Source organism: Tubulanus polymorphus, chromosome 3, assembly GCF_964204645.1.
Source record: "Tubulanus polymorphus chromosome 3, tnTubPoly1.2, whole genome shotgun sequence".
Classification (NCBI taxonomy): domain Eukaryota; kingdom Metazoa; phylum Nemertea; class Palaeonemertea; order Tubulaniformes; family Tubulanidae; genus Tubulanus; species Tubulanus polymorphus.
This window is the reverse complement of record NC_134027.1, coordinates 26,577,211-26,600,127: the sequence shown is the minus strand read 5'-3', so window position 1 is coordinate 26,600,127 and position 22,917 is coordinate 26,577,211. Positions and strand designations below refer to the sequence as shown.

Genomic DNA, 22,917 nt, shown 5'->3' with positions numbered 1-22,917 from the left:
CGCTGACGAGTCCTGAACCGTGTTTTATGCTCTACCTTCGGTTACAGAGACATGCCTTAAGGTCGTCGTCATGATTGACTTGATCGATTGCGGATTGCGTGGATTGTTAGATGTGTTTTTTGCCATAGTTTTATGTGCATATACCGGTACGATCTAACAATGAAGTTATCACTTCATTTGAATAAATTCTTAATCACAGTAATATTAATTCACAATATTTTTTCTTATGTTTGGTGATTTCTTGCAACTTATCATTGCCAAGTCTCATACAAGTAGTAGCTGAATGAAAGTACAGTTAGGCTGAACCTGATAACCCAAATTAAGTGCTAGCATGGAACTAATGATTATTTTGATTCTATTTTCGGTGTCATTGAAATTCGTTAAGAAAGGTTCAACCGTCATAGTATACTGTACTTAGCATTGCTACAATTGGGTGCCATATTTCTACAATTTCTACAAGGAGGAAGGAATCTTTAAGTGTCTCTGTTCCCGGGTAGGTGGTTCACTTTCTCTTTCGACTAGCCGGAGACTACTATCTGCAATGTATTGCATGCTTTGATGTGTCTGGCCTATAGGAGTCGAACGATATTTTTTTCCCATACACAGGCTTGGCTTTAGTGTAGATGAAGGCTAGGCACTGCACATTGTGGATTGACTGGAACTCTTAACTCACAAAATTAAACGAGTCAACAAGAAAGATCCAATAATTGGACATTTGTCTAACTATATTATTTAACAGCTTGAAATAAAACATAACACATTCTGCAAGAGTATACAAAGGAAATCAGTTCTTACATTATATCAGAATCAATAGTTCGCTTAACTCTGGCTAGAATTCTGGTTCCATTGCTTCATATTCTAATGAAATCCACTAGTATACCTTAGAATATCGCTTAGCTTAAGACTAAAAATTTGGTACCAGGAAACAGGGAAGAAAAGTGGGTGTACTGTACATCCGCAATTGACTTATTTCTCTCAGGTTGAATCAAGTTATTATTGAAATAGCATTCGAATAGCCATTTTATTTTTAAAAATTGTGTCGTTCAGCTATCCTGCTGCAAATTTCGCAGTTGAAGTTTACTGGTGCCATCTGATTTCTCAGTATCTCAAAAAATTTGCACATTCTAAGCCTGAATCTAAAAATAGAAAAAGGTGCATTTTAGTCGGATATAAAAGAATAGTGGCTAATGCACCCTGGACTATATAGCCTATGGGGTGGGCCTAGTTTGAAAGCACTGAGGTCCGAGAGAACAGCACTTAGTAAATAAATACTGAAATTAAACTTACAAAACACCCAGTACTTGAGATGATGTACTTGACAAGAAGTGTCACCAGCTAAGCAAATCAACTCTGTCTATGACTCCTCCTTTTATAGATTCAGTAGTAGTCTAAAATTAAGAATCGGTACATTTTTCTAACAGTTGGTATGTCATTTCTTCAAAAAAACTAATTATTATCATGCCACAGCAAATAAATTATTCACAGTTGTTGAATGGTTAGCCCGATTTAGATTAATTGGTTGACGCTAATCAGTATGACCCATACGTAGGGGCCTACTGCATGCCATTGGCGTCAATCCATTCCATTCCATTCCACAGTGAATTAAAAAGAAATTTAGTTAGATCCCTTTTGTCCAAAAGCTGCATCATTTATATAACTAGCTGTCAAATTTAATTTACCTCCTTCAGAGAATACCATAGTGACATAGTCCGTCGCCCATCAACGTGTTGACAAAAGAAAAGTTGCTGCATGTTTTATACAAGAACGTTCAAATAAGATATTTTGCGTCTTGCAGGGAATATTGAGCATAGTGTTTAAGTTGGCTTGCACGGTTTGTGAATGGGTTTTCCTAATTATGCTGCCTGTATGCATTAAAAATCCGGATTTCAAGCGAATTAATTTGTCCAACAAGTGGCCCTCTAGAAATATACTCCACACATACTGTCCATGCATGTCTCTGTAACCGAAGGTAGAGACTAAAACACGGTTCAGGACTCGGCAGCGGACACCGGCCCGGAAAATATTTCAAAACGTGTATTGTTGGTACCTAGCACGATTTCAGCGTTTTTCGGGAATTCCCTGAAATTTCGGCGTTTTTCGGAAATTCCCTGAAATTTCAGCGTTTTTATTTCAGCGTTTCAGCGTTTCAGTGATTCAGCTTTTTCAGCGAAGTTCAGGAACCGCTTCGTTGAACACTAAAAGAAGAAATGGGCCTATACATAAAACGTTAAGCTGGAATTTACACTGTAACAATGCTCTTGTTCCGGTAGGCCTACTGAAATTAAGAATTTATCAAATGAATTCATAACAGTTAGGTGCAATATCAAAACTTTGAATAAGATCAATCTCAATCTCAATCTGCTGAATCAAGTCAAAACAATCAACTGAATTCAGGCCTGCTAAGACAAGTCATAATATAATTTTGGCCTATAATTTTCAGTCAGCAATAAGCTCCCTCAGCAGAGTCACAGAAATAAATGCAGTTTGGAAATGAATACAAGTAATGGATTACCAGCAGGCGACAGGCTACTTCATAACAACACATGAGCCACTTTTTTAGCAAAAAACGATCGAACTTCGAAGAACTGTCAATATTGTTTACCTTAAGTTCAGAAGCCAACCGTTCTCAATATGGTGGCAGCACCTCACGGTAAAATTTCACGTTTAGACTGGTTGCCGGTCTCTACCTTCGGGATAGACTGGTTGCCGGTCCAATACTGCGGGGCAAATTCGGTTTCCGTATCTAGTCGACTAGTGGTCGAAACTAATAACCGAATGCGCTTTATTTTCGAACTATTTCCGGAATATAGTTCCGACTAATGGACATTCGGTTTCGTTTAGTTTAGACTATAGTCGACTAACTCAAATGACCGAAGGTGGCCCTGGGTTCGTGAAAATGATTCACGGGCCGGCCGTGAAAAGCAGTTAATTTTATAGCAGGGCAGTGAAATAGAGGTGTTACTAAAAACTATGCGCTACTAAAACGAAGACCTATGCACTTTGGGGTATAAGAACTATGCATGACTAAAAAGAAGTCCAAAGAAATCATCACTTGGGGCGCTGTGTACCACCTCTGCCGGAAACGTAAATTGCCTGGTCGGTTTTCTCGGGTGCATATAGTTTTCGTTTTTAGTAGTGCTTCGTTTTAGTAACACTTGTTGAAACGAATGACAAATTTCAAAATCATATTTATTCTCATACAACAATTATACAAAATGCCAGGTTTGTGCTCGAGGAATTATAACGTAAGCTCCTCAAACACGTGGACTTTCAAAAACAACTAGTCCAACCACCATAGGCGTATAAACTATAAACGAGAGTTAATACGCCCATGGTCCAACCATAGACTCTAAAACAGAAACGTCTATGGCCCACAACCATGGACTCTTAAACCGTGAGTCCATGGCTCCCCGCACTAAAACCAGAGATAAACCTGGCAAAATACTCTGGAAAGCGTAGGATTAAATAATCAATCTGATTTACATTCTTACATCATTTTATTTTCACATATCATATTATTAACTTTTAGCGTATTTTCTCACATTCTAATAGTAATTTTATTTCTATTACTATGTATGAAATTGTACTAACTTAAAAACCACAAAAGTTACATGTAAGGTATTTAGAAGTCTTTATCTATGATACATTTCCACTACAGCTGATTTATACAATTTGCATCAATAGGAAAATAACAAAAATACACAAAGAATTATAAACTTTGATCCATAAAAAACCCGAAAATTGGACTAGTCTAAGATTATGAATTTGACAATTCATGAGGTCAATGTAACCGACACTTTGTTATATTTCATGAAATATGAATCTATCATGTCAACTTTTCAAATGACATCGATTGAGGACATCTCATTTATCAAGAAAAAGCTCAACTTTATTCGATAGGACCTTAATAAATCAATGTTTTATGAACAATTGACATGAACATGTCATTTTATCTCCACAACAACAATTATACGTAAATGACAGGTAATTATGTACTGGATGAAGTGCCTCAGTCATTTACAAAAACAACATGACCTGTATTTCAAAAAAGTCTCCAAAAAAACATTATAACCGGAGATAAAACCACAAATTCAATCTGGAAAGCTTAAGATAAGTAACTAAACAGTGTTTGATTTAATTTTCATTAACATTATTTTACAAGATAGCTAGTTTTGCCACCTTTGCCTTGTCTTTAAGAGGTTTCAAGACATTATCAAATTGGTTATTTTCTCAAATGTTACATTTAATGCAAAGTATTTTGGAGGTATTCTCTTCTATGCATCCAGCAAGAGTATATAAATCGAGTATATAAATATTGTTCAACTGCCATTTTTAATAGAGCTAGGGCAATTACTAATAACTAATGGCTTTGCTACAATTAAGTTAAGACTCAATAACTAACTTTTTGATGTGCTTCTTGTGCAGATATTTCAGAACCCATATAGACATTGTTAAACCATGGTTTTGAGTCTATAGCTAGCATAATCTACTGATTAATACTGTTCATATATCCTCATTTATCAAGAGACTGCTCCTCTATTTTGCTACTCTATTTCCATAAGGGCCTTAATGAAAATAGTATTTCATGAACCATTGATGAGCAGCACAGTATGAATGACGAAACATGTATATCATTTTATTCTTACACAACAATTATACCCCGCTAAAGAGTTATTTAAAAAACATTTCAATTTAAAACCTACAAATTCACTCACTCTGGAAAGCGTAAGGTAAACTAATTAATCTCAGTTATTACAAGAAAACTAAAAACGTTGCCAAAAATTTCCTCGTCTGAGAGATTTCTTTAATTATCAACTAGCTTATTATTCTATGCTCCTGCTCATTAAAACAGTATTTTATGAACCACTGAAAAGCACCACAATGGAATTGTTGCTATAGAAATTAACAACTAAAAAGTTTCAACATGAATGATGAAAATGTACATTGTTTTATTCACACAACAATAATATCTTAAACAAGGAATCATCATGCAAGTTCCTAATTTCCAAACATGCGTTATGTGTTTACAATAACAGTCTCCAACATAGAGCATTAATACTAGAGATGGAACATACAGATTCACTCTGGAAATCTAAGTATCAACTAATCATTACTTTCACTAGAAAACTAGAATTTAGCCTACTTTGCCTTGTCTTAAAGATGTCCAAGCACCTTGGCATTAAATACTAAGTATTCTGATGTTTTTTTCTGGCAGCTTCGAAAACATCAACATAATCATAAAATCGGTAACTAATCAATAACATCAATAACTTAAGTTTATAGCTGTTTTACATTCTTTCTAAAAAGTAAAATGTATGTACCAGATTTTAGATAGTAAATCTATCCCCGTATAACAATCAACGGTCACAGCAGTGATTGAGCGCAGCTAGTTCTAAGGACGGGTCGATCTTTCATCACAGTTATTCAAAACATTCTATCATATCAGTTATTTTTTTAAGTGTATTCGATTTAGTTAAGGTTTATAGTTATTTGTTTTGTTTATTACAATAACTGAGTTGATAGAATGCTAAAAACAACAACAGAAAAGATCTCGGGTTTTCGCTATACTTAGGGAAGGTTGTTCGATAAATGAGAAAACCTTGTTGATAAATAAATATTTGAAAAAATGCCTTTTCATGTAAATAGAGTTTGTATTGTTTGTATTGTTGCTTATTATTTTATCTATTTTTTTTTAAATATTATTCATTTATTTATGAACTTGCATTTTGTATTATTTACTATCTATTATTTATAATTTTTTATTTATTGGTTTTTCTTATTTATTAATGTACTTGTATTTTGTATCATGTATTATTTATACTCCTCTATTTACAACTGCAGGCATTTTTTTACTGTAAAGTTCTGGGCCATTTTAGAAAAGCACTACTGATTCACTGCCGCTCCTTAATAATCATTATACACCCGATTTGAAGCTAAGTAATTATTAATGAGAGCCATCTCGTGATATGGATTTACCCATTATTTACCCATTACAATAATAGGAGTTCAAACAGCTATAAACAATGTTAAAACGTTCAAAATTAGTCCTAGCTATAACTTTAGCTTTACCTCTCAAATGTAAATAATGGTCTCCTTTTAGATAAAGCTTTTGCTTTCAATTACGTAGCTTTGATCATCGAACAGATTGATGGAGGCTCAAAGTTACAACTCCATGTGAAAATCGACATTTATGATTCATTTCTCAAATTGGTTACACGGGCCTTGGAAAATATCAATACCATCAAATTAGTACATCTACAATTCTGCAAATACTTATCATTTGTACATAGAACGTTACATTCTATGTTTCCTAACTATGTGATATCTACAGGGCAAAGCCACTGTGTTGACTCTGTTTAACTATGGTAAGCACAATAAAACTTACAATATCATGTTGAAACTATATCTCAGTTTAGGAGTTAACTCAACAGACCTACGACTCAAAACTAGGCGCTCGACGCGGCCATTTACTCCTAGTGACTAACCAACTCGACTTATCTTTCAACCTAAGATCGAAGACCAATATTGTGAATTAATGGAGCTTAGCTTTTATTAGACTCTAACAAGTATTTTTCTGTCACATTGCAAAACACATGACACATCTTTTTACAAACTCATTATAAAACAGTTTTCTCTATATTGAAATATTCAAACGTAGAGTTCCTTTCTCAGGCCGAAGGAACCTAATTATCTAACTATTTTCAATATTCGACTCAATAACTATTTTCATACTCCATTCCACGCAATCAGGTAAATTTTGTAAACTATGTTGCCTATCAGACTGGTCTGATATTAGAGTAAAAAATCAATACTTTACTACAAAGGTCTTTGCCGCTGCTGGATCTCAGTGTTTATGAGATACACCATTGTCTTTGCTTCTTCTTAAACGGTGTTTATCCTGAATCAGTGTTTATAAGATAATCCATCGTCTTTGCTGCGCGAATCAGTGTATATAAAATACACTATCATCTCTGCTGCTCCTGATAAAATGTTTTATAGAAATCAACCATCGATTGTAGAAGATTCCATCGTTGAGTGATTAATCCGTCGCTGGCTCCTAAACTTATATCACCTGGGCTTCTGCAGTTTTCATCACTAAATGGGTCAATGGGTATTTGTCTACTTGTGTCTTCTTCAGGCCATTATTTCCGGGATGTATTTTGACTGAAACAAAGTGAAGAAAGCAAAACATTTTAGACAGATTTATCATAACTTACATGTCATTTCAAATAACAAGCCACTGTGTTTTTCACTTAGTAAAATTCATTGACGTCAATTGCCGATTTAAACCCCAATAAATAATTGCAGTAGTAGGACTAGTTCATCAATGTTTAAGCTTGGAGTAATCATTTGAAAAATTTATTACTCCAAGGTCTAAGACTAGTAAAGATAAAAGTTCTAAGATCAGCCATGTAGACAGGTAAATAGATTTCAATGATAATCACTTATCAAATGATATTCATATGAGGCCTGAAATTTCTATATACCGGTAATTTCCATCTAATGAGTTTGATTCTTCTGTGGGTTGTTCAAATCCGTAGATTTCAGATGAGTAGTTGATTTAAGCTGGTCTCTTTATTATAGTTGAAACTTAGCTGCAATGAGTAAAGAAATATATCCTGTAATAACGACATTTAGAAATCATCGTAATAACTCCATGTATATCAAGTTACCTTTTATGATTGCTGGGTTCGTTATCGGTGTGGATTATCTAAAGTTGGTTGGCCTCATCTGTTCGCTGTTCCAGTTGGTCGATTTTGGACGAGTAGTTGATCTCAAGCTGGGTTTCTTCTTATAGTTGAAATTTAGCTGCAATAATTTAAAGAAGATATCCTGTAATGACAAAATATTTCGATAAGAATTAATCGTAATAATTCCATGTATACCAAGTTACCTTTTATGATTGCTGGTTTCATCATCGACGAGGATCTCCTAAGTCGGTTGGTTTCTGTGCACTGTTCTCTAATCGGCAGATTTTTGATGAGTTGTTGACCTCAAGCTCTCGTTTGACTTTTCGAGTTGGTGTCCCTTACAAACCTACCACACCTGCCGGGAGCGAAACAACATTTTTTCAAAATCGGAAATCGAAGTACAGATACATACAGTTGCGTGATCGGCGTGATCTTTTTTTTGAAAGTCCAAGAACATAATTGGTATTTCGGTTCTGGTTCATTCAAACAATCTTTTACTCTGCCTAATTCTGATTTTGGAAATAACTATATTACAAGGTTGAAGATAATTTTACAATATTTGTTCTTTTTTTATGTAACTAGTCCGAAAGTTTACAACGTTTAATAATTTTGTCTAACTTCAATTCTTTTGGTCGTTTTCACCGTTTAAATAGTCGAAGCACATATTGAGTGACTGATTGGGGTTAACTTTTTTTCTGCCTAATTTGATACATCGAGATTTTGGAGATAACTATATTTTACAATATTTGGTCTTTTTTTCATGCAACTAGTCCGAAAGTTTACAAGGTTGAATAATTTTATCTATTTTTTTCTGCCTAATTTAATACATAGAGATTTTGGAAATAACTATATTTTACAATATTTGGTTTTTTTTTCATGTAACTAGTCCGAAAGTTAACAAGGTTGAATAATTTTATCTATTTTTTTTCTGCCTAATTTAATACATCGAGATTTTGGAAATAACTATATTTAACAATATTTGGTTTTTTTCATGCAACTAGTCCGAAAGTTTACAACGTTTAATAATTTTGTCTAACTTCAATTCTTTTGGTCGTTTTCACCGTTTAAATAGTCGAAGCACATTAAGTGACTGATTGGGGTTAACTTTTTTTCTGCCTAATTTGATACATCGAGATTTTGGAGATAACTATATTTTACAATATTTGGTCTTTTTTTCATGCAACTAGTCCGAAAGTTTACAAGGTTGAATAATTTTATCTATTTTTTTCTGCCTAATTTAATACATAGAGATTTTGGAAATAACTATATTTTACAATATTTGGTTTTTTTTTCATGTCACTAGTCCGACAGTTTACAAGGTTGAATAATTTTATCTATTTTTTTCTGCCTAATTTAATACATCGAGATTTTGGAAATAACTATATTTAACAATATTTGGTTTTTTTCATGTAACTAGTCCGAAAGTTTACAAGGTTGAATAATTTTATCTATTTTTTTCTGCCTAATTTGATACATCGAGATTTTGGAAATAACTATATTTTACAATATTTGGTTTTTTTTTCATGTAACTAGTCCGAAAGTTTACAAGGTTGAATAATTTTATCTATTTTTTTCTGCCTAATTTAATACATCGAGATTTTGGAAATAACTATATTTTACAATATTTGGTTTTTTTCATGTAACTAGTCCGAAAGTTTACAAGGTTGAATAATTTTATCTATTTTTTTCTGCCTAATTTAATACATTGAGATTTTGGAAATAACTATATTTTACAATATTTGGTTTTTTTCATGTAACTAGTCCGAAAGTTTACAAGGTGGGAGAATTTTGTCTAACTTTAATTTTTTTGTCGTTTTCACCACTTAAATTTGTCTAATTTTTTAAAGTTTATTGTAGTTTTTCTCGAGTATATCAGAAATCGAAGTACATAATTGGGAAATTCGATTCCGGTTCATTCAAACTATCTTCCAATCAGTCTGAAATGGCAAGCTGAAGAAAAGAGCAGAACCTTTTGAGCAGAAAATCCTTTCGAATATCACTGATCATAATTATCATGTCAATTCATATATAAGATCAGCAACGTGGATCGATACGTAGATTTTAATAAAAAGCTTAAATGATAATTATAAAATTTAACTCATATAGTAATTCATCTATTTTCTAAATATCTAAGCAATGGTTGATTATTATAGTTTAACAACAATTCAACTAAAGCATCTATAGTCATCTCTAGGAATACCAGAGTTACAACAAATTTAGTAATGTATATAATCAATCTTATCGAATCGTTTTTGAACTGTCTTCTTTTCTATCTTCTTGAAATTCTTGATGTGTCTTTTATTGAAACCCAGGCCCATCATACAGTGCAAACCTGCTAGTAATATTGGCCTATATATATTTCGATTGTCAGCTAAACCACGTTCGTATTATCAAATTTACTTCATCGTCAGTTAATAAACTTAAGAGATGTTTTCTACCCACAGATGGCGATCTGTACCCAGTGAATGGTATTCTAATCCATTTCATTAATTCTAAATATTGCTCCTAATATATAAAATGATCTTGTAATTATGATAATATAACTAACTGAAGAGTGAGTGCGCTGCCAGCATTGAGCACACCGATCCTATAAGTAACATGGTTCTACAGATCTAAGAAACCTCCAATCATTCCCACACCTCGACAAATCCAGAATTCTGCAAAGCCTTAAAGATTCAATAAATTCCACGCACAAGAGACAGAGTTAAAACAGTTAACCAGTATTCTTTATATATCAATCAATATTAAATTATACAGTTGTCTTATCAACCCCTATAGTTTAGATTTGAGCACTTTTACCTTATATGAAGATGCTGAATTAGATACCTAATCAATTAGTTAATTGATAATGTCCTAGCTATAATTGAAATTGTCTCGGACAATATTTTATATGGGGCTTGAAATTTCTACACGAGAAGAATTTCAGATCCGGTACGAATTTGAATTAATCACTATTTGAACTGCTGATTTTGCATCAGAGCTTTTGATACCTAGCTTAACTAACCCAGAATTCCCTAAAACCTAACTGATTCAACAGATCCCACACACATGTGGCCCAGTTAGACGCAGACGACATTGCACGATACAGTCGATCCTATAATCCACTGCACAATTTTGAATAAGTTTCACTTATATTCATTATATTGAATTGATTTTAATTGAATTCTAGGTATCTAAGCGAACCATTAATTTGTAATCATACTAGCTATATTTTAATTGTCAGTTGAACAATATTTATATGGAGCCTGAAAATCTACATGAGTAGAATTTCAGATGTGGTGAATTCGTCACTATTTGAATTCATCAGAAATTAAAGATAAAAAAGCATATTTTTAGTGGTAAATTAGAAATTCCCTTAGCCGAATGGCCATATAATTTTTATTTCCCTTATATAGTACACTGTGTATAAGGACCAAAAGACCTTGTTATGACCGGACCTCCCTGGTGCGGTGCGAGTCATGATGCTAGAAAATAGTTTGAAGGAGAGGGGTTAGTAAAAGAGAGCTATTAGCAAGAGGAATAAGACCTAAGTTTAGGATATCCTGTCAGAATAAGGCTTTGAATCTGACATACACAGTGAAATTGACATATTCCCCCTTCCAAATCCAGGAATGTATTTGTGCACAGATTCGATCGGTAGTAAATCTGCGTTAAATGATTTCGGCAATATGTATCAAAACTAATACAGCTGTGTGAAGACACCATAGGTTCACTTAGATACAGATAAATAAATGTGCTCAGATACACATGTATCAGCTACATTTTAAATGTCCATGGAATTAGAAATAATTTCACATAATAATTGAATTAACCTTAATCGATCTAAGTAATACGTTAATGAGTAATTCATCTTAGATTCTAATTTTCAGTTAAACTATATATAATATGTGTCACTTGACACACAGTATGGCTTTTAGATATTAATTGAATCAGTTAGGTTTGAGTAAATTTTGCCAATAATGAAAAGCATGGCTAGTCGTCGTAAGCGCGGCAGTTGGCGATACAGAACTGATCAGTCAATGAGACTGATTCACTTATAGATGTGCTCAAATATATTATATATTTCAGCTATATTTCAATAAATATTTATGATATAAAAAGTTTTTGATCTAACATCAAATATTGAATTCATCTTAATTGTGAATATCTAAGCCATTTTTTCTGGCTGTATGCTAATTGTCAGTCAAACAACAATTATCATGCGTCGCCAAAAACAAGACTTAGATCAATTAAAGCTTTGGTTTATTCTGGATTTATCAAAGTGTTGAGACCAAATCACTGTTTCATAAAGACCTGTAGTCCATAGTTTTCCCCATATAACACCAGACCTCGATAGAGCCCTAGACACTATCTTATGAAATTCATAAGTGTTATATGTGAGGCAGCACACAGTATATATTGTGAAGTATGGCCTCAATCTTAATAAATTTATTAATATATTATTTGTAAAGAAAAATCTATCAACCAACGATAAAGTTTAATTGATATATCTTTTAGTAAAAATTGTCCTATCTAGATCTTGATTGTCAGTTAAACAATAGTCATATGAGGCCTGAAATATCTACGGTACATTCGAATAATTTCAAATGTCACATAAGATATTGAATTTACCTTAATTGTACGTACTTACGAAATCTTTTAATCAATAACTGACCAATCTACATTTTAATTATCAGACCAAAGAATATCTAAGGGACCTCACTCAATCATTTCGTCTAATATTGTAAATATTCAAGCAATCATTGCCTAGCTATATTTCAATTTACTACCGGCCACAGAGCTTCAATAAAGTAGTGCGGAGATGGTGAGCTTAACCAGCGCCTATGCATTCTACCCCAGATATGAAAAATCAACTTAGCTTTATGTATGTATGTATTCCTGTTGCCATGCAGGATGAGGTCAAGACTGCCAGGTTCGGTTGTGGCAGGTCTTTCGGTGTTTGGTGGTACTTCAAGGTGGAGTCTTTTGTGGGCACTTCAAGTGGGCAGATTTTAGATGGGCCTTTCTGGATTAACCTGAAATGAGTAAAAGAACAATATTCTGTAGTTACACAATCCTTTCCGTATCACGCATCGTAATTTACATGTGTATCAACTTAACTTTCAATATTGCTGAGTTCAGTGTTCTTTTTTGGCATCGTCTTTGTTGTAGTCGCCTTCAACATCTTCTTCAACTTCTTGGGAGTCCTGAAATGAAAAAAAAGAGAAGAGCGATGAAAACCTGGTACGGAACAAAACTAATGTTCGAAAGCTTTTCAGCTCTCCGTCGCCGGTCACATGCCGAGAACACCAGACAATGAGCCAGCCAGGAATATACTGCCCTCTACACGCCCTCACACAGAACGCGAAAACCAGAATGACAACGCCTCACATTCCCCATCTAACTGCAGGATGTACTGGGCGACGTCAGTAACGGACACACCTGTAAAATTGCACGAAACACAAATAGCGCAGTACAACCAGCTTGACCGGGTTGAGATTCAGGATCTCAACTAGCACCCAAAAGCGTGACAAGAGACTTCATCCACTGACCGAGGTTATCACAAGGACACAATGAAACTAGCACTCACAAGCCGACGAGAGACTTCATCCACTGACCGAGGTTATCACAAGGACACAATGAAAACTAGCACTCAAACTAGAAATCAAAGAGCGTGACAGTAGAATCATCCCTCAGCCGACTCAGAATACCAGAAACAAAGAGCGTGACAGTAGAATCATCCCTCATCCGGGCGGTCGCAAGGACACAATGAATGCTAGTAGCGTGACAATCCAGTATAACCGCTCCATTTGTATCCCGCGCAATCCCGCAGATATGCCCGTCATTGACATCACTCAGCACACTTTGTAGATAGGTGGGGGCAGTGAGGCCTCGTCATCCTGGTTTTCGTGTTCCGTATGAGGGCGTGTAGAGGGCAGAATTTCCTGACCGACTCTTTGTCTGACATCCTCGACACATGACTGGCGAAGGAGAGCCGACGCTTTCGGACATTAGTTTTGTTCCAGCAAACGTTGAAATTCGACAGAGAAATCGGCCCTGAAAAACAAAACGGGTTAATTGCTGAAAAATAGAACGGATTAATTAACACGGAACAGTACAGGACAGCACAGAGACAAACAGTAACACATAAAACATAAAGACGTCGTTCCTCAGGAAGCAGGAGCAGGAGCAGGAGCGGGAGCGCAGCTAAAATCGCCAGGAGGAGAATCCACGGTAGCATGTTCACGATGTGAGTGTGCAGAGGTGAATGAGGCCTATGCTTGTGTACACCGTGGTCAGCCGGTGACGTATTCAATAGGGCGTGTCAGAATGATATCAACAACTCTGAAAACCCGCAATTGTGTCTCTATTGTTGAATGGATTTACATTATGAGGTTCCACCGCCGGGTTGAATACGCGCCAGTAGTCAGCTGAACAATATAGTGGAGGAACTTTAATAAGGCCATGAAATAGATTACTTGATTCCCCAACAGCTAGCTACTTCCGAATTTATAAGCAACCGCCTGTTTTTTTTTCTTAAATTCTAGAATAATTTATAAATTATACCGACCGATAGCACTTCCAGTTAAAGATTCACACCAACACAGGTCTTCCTATCATAGAAACCGCGTAAACATTTACTAATGAAATTAGTTTATTAGTCACGGACAGTTCATGCATAACTACCTCACATGGACGAGGAAAGCGGTCTATTTGAGTCATTGGGGGAAAACCCACTATTACCATGTATTCACGATTATTCATCATACATACTGTTATCACAGAATCCCGTCAATAGACAGATTTTCATTAAAAAAACTCCTCGATTCAATTGAGGGGAGATATATGAGGCATTTTTAATTACTTGGAGCACCGATCCTCTGAAATTCTGCCAAAAACTTCATGCTTACCACTCATTTTCTTTAATTTTGATACTCAACTGGAGATTAAACGGTACATCATCATGTAAATTTAGGAAAGTCCATATTAGAATTTCGTTTCTTGATGTTCCAATTTACTCTTATCCCAATTTTTGATTTTGGTCAGAGTATGGCGGTATCAAATCATGCGTACAGGGTCAGTCTGTCCATGAGGATGCTAGTTGCGGCCGCTGGTCACGTAAGCGCAAACCGCCGCGACACAAGAAATGATTGTTTTCATTAACTTTTGCAAAAATATAGCAGGCGAATTTCCCCCAAAAATCAGCACAATACTCAAAACAAAACTAATGATTCCGGAATCAAAATTTGATCTAAAATGTTTTTTGTAGAACCACATTCTAATAATCCATTGGGGGAATAAAAAGTTCATAGTATCCGATAGTTCATTAGATTCATTTGATATCATTTATACTTGAAAAACACCCCCTGGTGTGATGAAACACAAACAAACCAACTGGTTTCATAGGACTATTTGAAGCCATCGTGTGTCTAGTACAGATAACCCACAGGCCATGTCCTTGAGTGCGCTTCATCAAAGGACTTTTGCTGATTGACAGATAATAGCATCTGTACTGAATATTTAGCGAAGCTTGGGACTAATATGACATTGATGGATTAACTTGACTTGTAAATCTAAACATAGACACTTTTCACCGGGCAATAACTATATACTGGGCTGTAGCTCCTGTTTAGATCTATCTTCTCTGAAAGTTTCAGAGACTTTGGCCGTTTTGTATTTTACTTATTAATTTCTAAACATTATTTTTGATATTTTGGGGTCTTTGGGGGTCAATTAGACCCTCAAGGAGCCCTTGCACCGGGCAATAACCATATACCGGGCTGTAGCTCTAGACTAGGTCTATCCTCTCTGAAAGTTTCAAAGACATTGACCGCTTTGTATTTTATTCACGGTATGAATTTATTTATTTTTTTAACAATATTTTTGTTATTTTGGGGTTTTGGGGTCAAAGGAGCCCTTGCATCGGGCGAAAATTATTAACACCGGGCTGTAGCTCTTGCATAGCTCTATTTTCGATGGAAATTTCGGGAAAATTTGCCCTATTTTAGAATGTCTCCATATAGACAGGGTCTACGTTGCCGCCGAGTCCGGTTCCGTATCCGTAAAATAACAACTACAAATGAATAAGATGAAATAATTTTATATTCACAATTTAATTTTAACGTAAAATATCTTTTTATTCAAAAACAATGCAGAAAATACACATTAAAATCACTAAAACATTTATAATTAATTTGAATCGAGTGATGAAAAAAATTTGAATCGAGTGATACCGAATCCAGTGCTCACTACACGAGATTTGCTGCAGATCCGTCTGAAAAATTCGTGAATTTTTCAGTCGTTGTTCCCTACGTAGGACGACGGCTAGGAACTAAACTACTCGAGGATACTAAGGCTAGAACTTTCAAATTGTGAGGAAGTGTCTGCATCACTTTCAAATCCCAATTGCTGACTCCTCATAAATGGGTACAAAGGAAAAATGTTGGTAAGATTCAAGAATAGGGGACTAGTGGTTAGGATTAGGGTTAGGATTAGGGTTGGGTTAGGTTTAGTTCCCTAATCATCATTAATTACTATTATATACATACTATATACTATATCATCATTATCAATTACTAATATTATTACTTAATTGATTACTATCACTACATATATATTGCTATAGTCCCCTATTCTTGAATCGCACCAAAATGTTAAAAACTTGAATATCTATTTGAGCCGTTCATTTCAACCCATATACATTTTTGGAGAATTATGAAAAAATATTTACGATCACATAACAGCCCCGCAAAATATTACGTTTGGTAACCGTACGGTGCTGCCACCAAATTCCTTACTTGCCATTTCAAAACTGAGCCGCATTCTTTCCGCGAAACGGAGCCCGCCCTCCACATTGGAGCCCTCCTATTTCCTATTCGAAGTCAGACAACATGGACGCCGTCCTGACACAAAAATAGACGCGTCCAAATTCCTGAGTAAATAGCCGTTGTTTGTGATGACATGTCGTGTTGTGGAGCCAGTAAATCGTGAATCAACTATTCTAGTTTGAAACCAAACAAAAAATTTTATCAGTCGAAAAAAATGGAAGCGTTACAGACGGAAAACCGGCGCCTTCAGGAGGAACTCCTGCAAACAACTCACCAAAAAGAGCAGGCAGCCGAGTACGGGTTAGCTGTGTTAGAAGAAAAACAATTATTACAGCAACAACTCGATGATTTAGAGGGAGTTTATGAGAATACTAGATTAGAATTAGAACAAGCAAAAGAGGTAAATAATATCGGTGATCGGGTCTTGTACTGTCCCCCCACCCGACCTGGCCCAACCCGCGATTAGTCAGAACGAGACATGGCCCAGCTGAGCACCCTACCCTCGCGAGAATTTAGAGTATGAATTCCGTGGTGAATGAAAAGAGCAAAGGAAAAGATGCAAAATTAAAGAAATAAAGAAAGAAAATGTGGTTAATAGTAAAAAGAGGCCCTGTATTAATGTTGAAAGTGTATCTGTAATTTTAAAGGGGTTGATTCATTGTTTAGTGTATGACAGCCTGGCTGCTGAAATAGCAAGGCTTTCAACCATCCACAAAAATACAATTTGATCTAATCTTCGATTTTTCACATTAGCTCAATTTATTTCAAAAAAGTTGTCAGCATTGATAGTATATCGACATCCTCTCTGGAAGGGGCAGAAGATATTCTATAAGGGGTGACTGATTTTCAGATAAGGATGGATGTAAAAAAGAAAGAAGTCCTGTTGTGGAGCATCCTCCCCCGGCAGGGATTCGAACCTGATGGCATCGAGATTGCCACGGCACGAAACCCTGCCATAATCGACCGTGTGCGCAGATACATGCGCAGTTCAGATGATGTGAAATTTGCCTCAACGATTATACAACGAGCAATCTGATTGGTGCCGCCAGTTTTCGTTCGGAAAGCTGCGCATGTACCTGCGCACCCGGTCTACTGATGCAGGGGTTCGTGCCGTGGCTGAGTGTAGCGATGCCATCAGGTTCGAGTCCCTGCAGAGGGAGGATGGTTGTGGAGCCAACTAGTCTGTTGTTCTTCGGAAGAAGCTGTAGGCCTAGGTGTAGCAAACTCTTATATTCATAAAATCATAAATATCTCGATAATTTCAGGCTCTCGATCAATTCCACTTGAATCTGAGGCGGAGAAGCGCTGCTGGTATAAACGATGAAGAAACGCTATTGGCTGAAACTGCGAGTCGCGAAGCGAATCTTACCCATCGTATCGGAGATCTCGAAACGGAGCTGCGTCAAACGAAAGCGTCTCATCAGAGAATCACCTCGGAGAATGACCGCACGATCGCCGCTAATCAGGAACTCACGTTGAAAGTCGATGATTTAGAATCGCAACGTAAGATTCTGAAAGCCGAATTGAAGGATTTGAAATTCAGGGAGACAAGGAATTTAGCCGATTATTCGGAGCTCGAAGAAGAGAATGTAATGTTACAAAAACAGGTTTTACAGTTGAAACAATCTCAGGTGAGTTCAAACTCGTTCAGTACCCGGATACACGGTTGTGAGTTAAGAGTTGTTACCTCCAAGTTGAATTCGATTTTTGCAACGAAGAGGAGGAAAAGAAAAGAAAAGTCTTGTAACAATTAATTCATTTTCTATGCGTTAACTCTCGAAATCAATTCTTTACTCACAACTAGGTCTTTAACTTATAACGCGAGGTTTCTACAGATCAGCGGAAATCTGAAGTTTGAATTTATGGTTTCTTGTTATTCATGCTGGTGATGAGTGGCACGAGGAACCTCTTGATATAAAACTGCCCCCACTGAGGATATTCAATAATTTGATCTGCGGATTTTTGGTCAACGGTCAGAACGAAAGTCATAGAATTTGAATTTATGCTGTCATGTTGTTCTGGCTGGTAACGAGTGGCACAAGGAACCTCTTGATAAGAAACAGCCCTCACTGAGAATATCTTATAATTCAATCAGGGAATTTGAATTTTGGGTGTCTTGTTGTTCTTGCTGGTTACGAGTGGCACAAGGAACTTCTTTATGAGAAACAGCCCTCACTGAGGATATCTTACTTTGATAAGTTTTAGAACCGCGTGCAACTGGATCCTGTTATATTATTTCGTCATGAAACTATTTATGAAATTTCGCTCGCTGTTATTTCAGGTCGACTACGAAGTGATGAAACACGAAAGTAAAAGATTAAAAGAAGAAACGGAAGATCTGAACGCGCAGCTCGACGAGTTGATGAATCTAAAACGAATCGTTGAGAATAATCTCGAGGAGGCGTTGATGTCTCTGCAGCAAGAACGCGAACAGAAACACGCGTTGAAGAAAGAGCTCGATCAGAGACTGACCAACGAATCGTTCTTCAATCTCAGTAACCTAGCGCACCTCGGCGGTTTAGGCGAAGGTCTAAAACTCGGACGTCAAGAAGTTTCGCATTCGAACGATCACGAAGAATCGGAACATCAGGAATCACCGGCGCTGAAACGAATCGAGGCCGATTTCATAACGTCGACGCCGTCGAGACCGACGAAACCGGAGCAGACGCCTTCGCAGCCCATCGCGCCGAAACAACAACAAAATAACGATCTGTTCAGCGAATTACATCGAACCGAGATTAAAAAACTCGAGGAACTCGTCGAAGATAAAGACTTTCAGAAAACGGAATTAGAAAAGAATCTACGCGAAACGCAACTAGAACTCGAGAAAACGAAGATCGAATTGAACGAACAGATTTCACGCGTCGAAGATCTGACGACGCAGATCAGCGAGATGGCGCTACGCGACCAACAGAGTCTCGTCGATCGCATGCGAGACGTCGAGTTGAATGACGAAAACAACGATGGCGCCACCGAGGTTATGAAACAACAGCAGGCGAAATACGCGGCCGCGTTGAAACAGATCGCTAATTTACAGACGGAGGTGACGCGTTTGAAGCAGAAATCGTTAGTGGTTAATGAGTTCACGACCGGAGACAACTGGCAGGACGAGATCGTGCGATTACGCAATCAAGTCATGCAATACGAGGAGAAGGTCACCGAACTCGAAACGGATATTAGAACGATGTCGCAAGCCGCCGGAGAAGCTCAAGGTAGTTTGAGTACGTCGCAAGATGAACTGGTACGCGTGGCCGAGGAACTCGCGCAGTTGTATCATTTAGTTTGCGAAGTGAATGGTGAAACTCCGAACCGCGTGATTTTAGATCATTTTAAAGCTTGTAAACAGCTTCATCATATCAGCTCGACGGACGTGTCCGATCGGAACAGCGAAAAATCATCGGAATCCGACGGCTTCGAGAAGTCGCCGTCTCCCGAAAAACAACCGACGGCGTCGACCGAAGCCGATCCGGTTACGTGTTATAAACTTATCGAAACCGTACGAGATCAGGTGAAATATTTAAAACGTTCGGTGACGCATCTGATGGAATTGTCGCATCAACGTCAGTCGGACGCGAACGCGAATACCGATGTGGAAGAGTTACAGGAACAGGTCGTTAAACTGAAGGCGATGTTATCGGCGAAACGCGAACAGATCGCGACGTTACGTAGCGTTCTTAAAGCGAATAAATCGACCGCCGAAGTGGCGCTCGCGAATCTCAAACAAAAGTACGAAAACGAGAAATCGATGGTCACCGAGGTTATGACTAAATTGCGTAACGAACTGAAAGCGTTGAAGGAAGACGCGGCGACGTTCGCGTCGTTACGCGCGATGTTCGCGCAACGCTGCGACGAGTACGTCACGCAACTCGAGGAAACGCAGCGTCAATTAACGGCCGCCGAGGACGAGAAAAAGACGTTGAACTCGTTGCTTCGAATGGCCATACAACAGAAACTAGCGCTAACTCAACGTTTAGAAGATCTCGAGTTCGATCGCGAGAGACGCAACATGAGACCGCCGCGTCATAACACTCGTAATAATATGAGACCGAACTATCCGCCGCAGGGGTATAATCCGTACGAGGGGTACGCTCGATACCCGCCTCCGCCCCATCAGAGACGTGATTATTAATGTTTCTATCACTGCACTGAACACGACGCAGTCAGTCTCACAGTTCATGCTATAACTCCTTGAATATCCTCTTGATTTGAGAAATTACTCCGGGGAAACTCCTAAATATTTTGGGCAAATGTTTTTCAAAAGTGTATTTCTTTGCCTATTTTGTAAGGCAACCAAAGACTTTGGATTAATCAAATAACGCATCGAATCAGGACAATAACGCAAAGAATTGAATTGATTTGAATATTTTTTCCTTGAAAAGTGCTCAAATTCTGTAATGACGGGGTATAGTAATAAAACTGTGAATTTGAACTGTGAAAGTAAGAAGCAGGTTCTTCATTCACTGCGGAGATACTGCAGTGCTGGTCATACTGTTTTGTTAAGTACCGATTGGTGTCTGGTTTTCACGAGTAAGCTTTACACAAACGACGCACTGTTTGTATATGTATTTGTGACTATGTATTTTCATTTTTATGATGAAGAATCTCATTCACTGCCATCTATATTTAGTTTCAATTCGTGGATTGAATTTTGATCTTCATCAACGGAGTGTTTTTAAGTATTCTAATCAATTGAATTTGAATTTTCTTTTATTTTTGACTGGTATTTCAAATAATATGGAATTAGGGGGAAATTTGAATGAATTAAGAAAAACCCTGATCATGATTGAATGTTGTACAAGAGTTTTATCTAATCATGAAAATTTATTTCTTGCCGAATGTTTAGTTTTAAGAAGGTCTGAAATTTTATCTTTTATTTGCCATTTGCGAATTTAGAACGACCTGATTTTAAGGTTTATGAATTTTTTGAGAGAATTTCTGTTTGGTTGGTAGAACGTTTCCTTGTATAAATTGGTGCTTTAGACTTCAGTAGGGTCTAGTTGATTTGTATGTGTATATACATATATTTGTAACATTGTTTTATAGGTAATAGTACTTAATATCACATTACAGGTCTCCATTTGTGGTGTGTTATCGTAAGTCAGTTATTTCTCACAAATGATTAAGACATTCTCGTGGCAACGATTCATGCTTTATAATTTCAGGTTATACCGGGATAGTTTTTCATTTATCATTTGTGACACCTAGATATTTGTGACACACACCGGCTAGTCATTTTGAAAACATAACAATGGCATTACCAGTAATGTTGACTGACCGGTTAGTTTGTTGACTGGTCACTCATTCATTCAAATGTCAGCAACTCATTTTTCACAGTTTTCTGTTGGTCAAGTTTCAGTCTTTAAGTCGCTGAAATGCTCAATGCCCAAGAATCAGAATCAGTGAGTTTTAAATCAAATGAATCGTTGCCATGAAAAACTATGGAATACAGAATTCCTATCTATGCATAACGTAAAACATTTATAACTGAATGTTAATCGATATTATTTTAGCGAATGAATTTTATTTTAAGGTGGTTTATCTGCTATTTATCATTTCATATAAAGCTTCATTTTATTTTCGATCGACGAAAATGAAATTTCTTATTCCCAACTTAGCCTGACCGAACTTAAACGAACTTCTCCCTTTTAGACTGATTAGTGAGACTGTGTAGAATCTATATCTATATATATCGAGCTGTATTAAAACTACTGAACGGTTGATGGAACCCTTTCAGTAGACTTGAGATATATTCTTGTTAATGACTATGATAATGCTTATTCCATTGATATAATTCTTGTGATGTTAGAGATTGATTATTAACGTATTAAAGGGTTATTATTAACTACATTTATGTTAACTGTAAGAACTGAAGAAGGAAAGGATTTTTAGTTTGATTTGACGGTGATTTAAACCTGAAGACAAGTGCGAGTGTAAATATCTGTTGAACTGATAACGGTTAATATATAATTATCGGGTGGCAAGTTATTAGACTTTATTAATGTCACTGAATTGTGCCATATATTGTCATAGTGGCTGTGGTTGAAGTACTGAGGGCTGTTTTCGGATCAGTCTTACGGAGGGATACAATTTCAGAATGTAACCTGCCGCATATTTCAACCTGATGATAGATATTATTATTATTATTATTTTAAGGTTTTAATCTTATTTGTATGAGGAGGGTTAAAATGAAGTTATGTTGAATTAGCATTTTGTCATTATCTCAGTGATGAATAAAATGATTTATTATCGCGTACATTCTGGTCTCGACTCTTGGTCGATGAATATTTCAGGATCTTTGAGAGAAACGATCAATCCTAGCCCTGCCAAGGATCGAACCTGGGACCTACTACATTCAAACAACAATGACGTCGTCCTGTCCCAAAGAATAAAAACCTCCATACGAATTTTATTTGAGTGAT

The 22,917-nt window shown here is 36.6% G+C and overlaps 1 protein-coding gene and 2 long non-coding RNA genes across 3 annotated transcripts; 1 reads left to right on the top strand and 2 right to left on the bottom strand.

The window, feature by feature from the left end:
- Window positions 1-66: 66 nt before the first annotated feature.
- On the bottom strand, window positions 67-2,597 carry LOC141902359 (uncharacterized). The gene is made up of 3 exons (XR_012618892.1): window positions 2,513-2,597; window positions 1,288-2,195; window positions 67-1,136 (listed from the first exon to the last, which is right to left on the bottom strand). It is a non-coding gene; the product is annotated as an uncharacterized LOC141902359 (long non-coding RNA).
- A 2,337-nt stretch (window positions 2,598-4,934) lies between these two features.
- LOC141902391 (uncharacterized) lies at window positions 4,935-8,611 on the bottom strand. The gene is made up of 4 exons (XR_012618893.1): window positions 7,895-8,611; window positions 7,674-7,809; window positions 7,488-7,595; window positions 4,935-7,164 (listed from the first exon to the last, which is right to left on the bottom strand). It is a non-coding gene; the product is annotated as an uncharacterized LOC141902391 (long non-coding RNA).
- Window positions 8,612-16,561: 7,950 nt separating this feature from the next.
- LOC141901545 (protein bicaudal D-like) lies at window positions 16,562-22,692 on the top strand. Its single transcript, XM_074788855.1, has 3 exons — window positions 16,562-16,898; window positions 17,764-18,129; window positions 18,780-22,692. The coding sequence occupies exons 1-3, from the start codon at window positions 16,713-16,715 to the stop codon at window positions 20,625-20,627; spliced, it is 2,400 nt and encodes a 799-aa protein (XP_074644956.1). The 5' UTR covers window positions 16,562-16,712; the 3' UTR covers window positions 20,628-22,692.
- The last annotated feature ends 225 nt before the right edge of the window (window positions 22,693-22,917 follow it).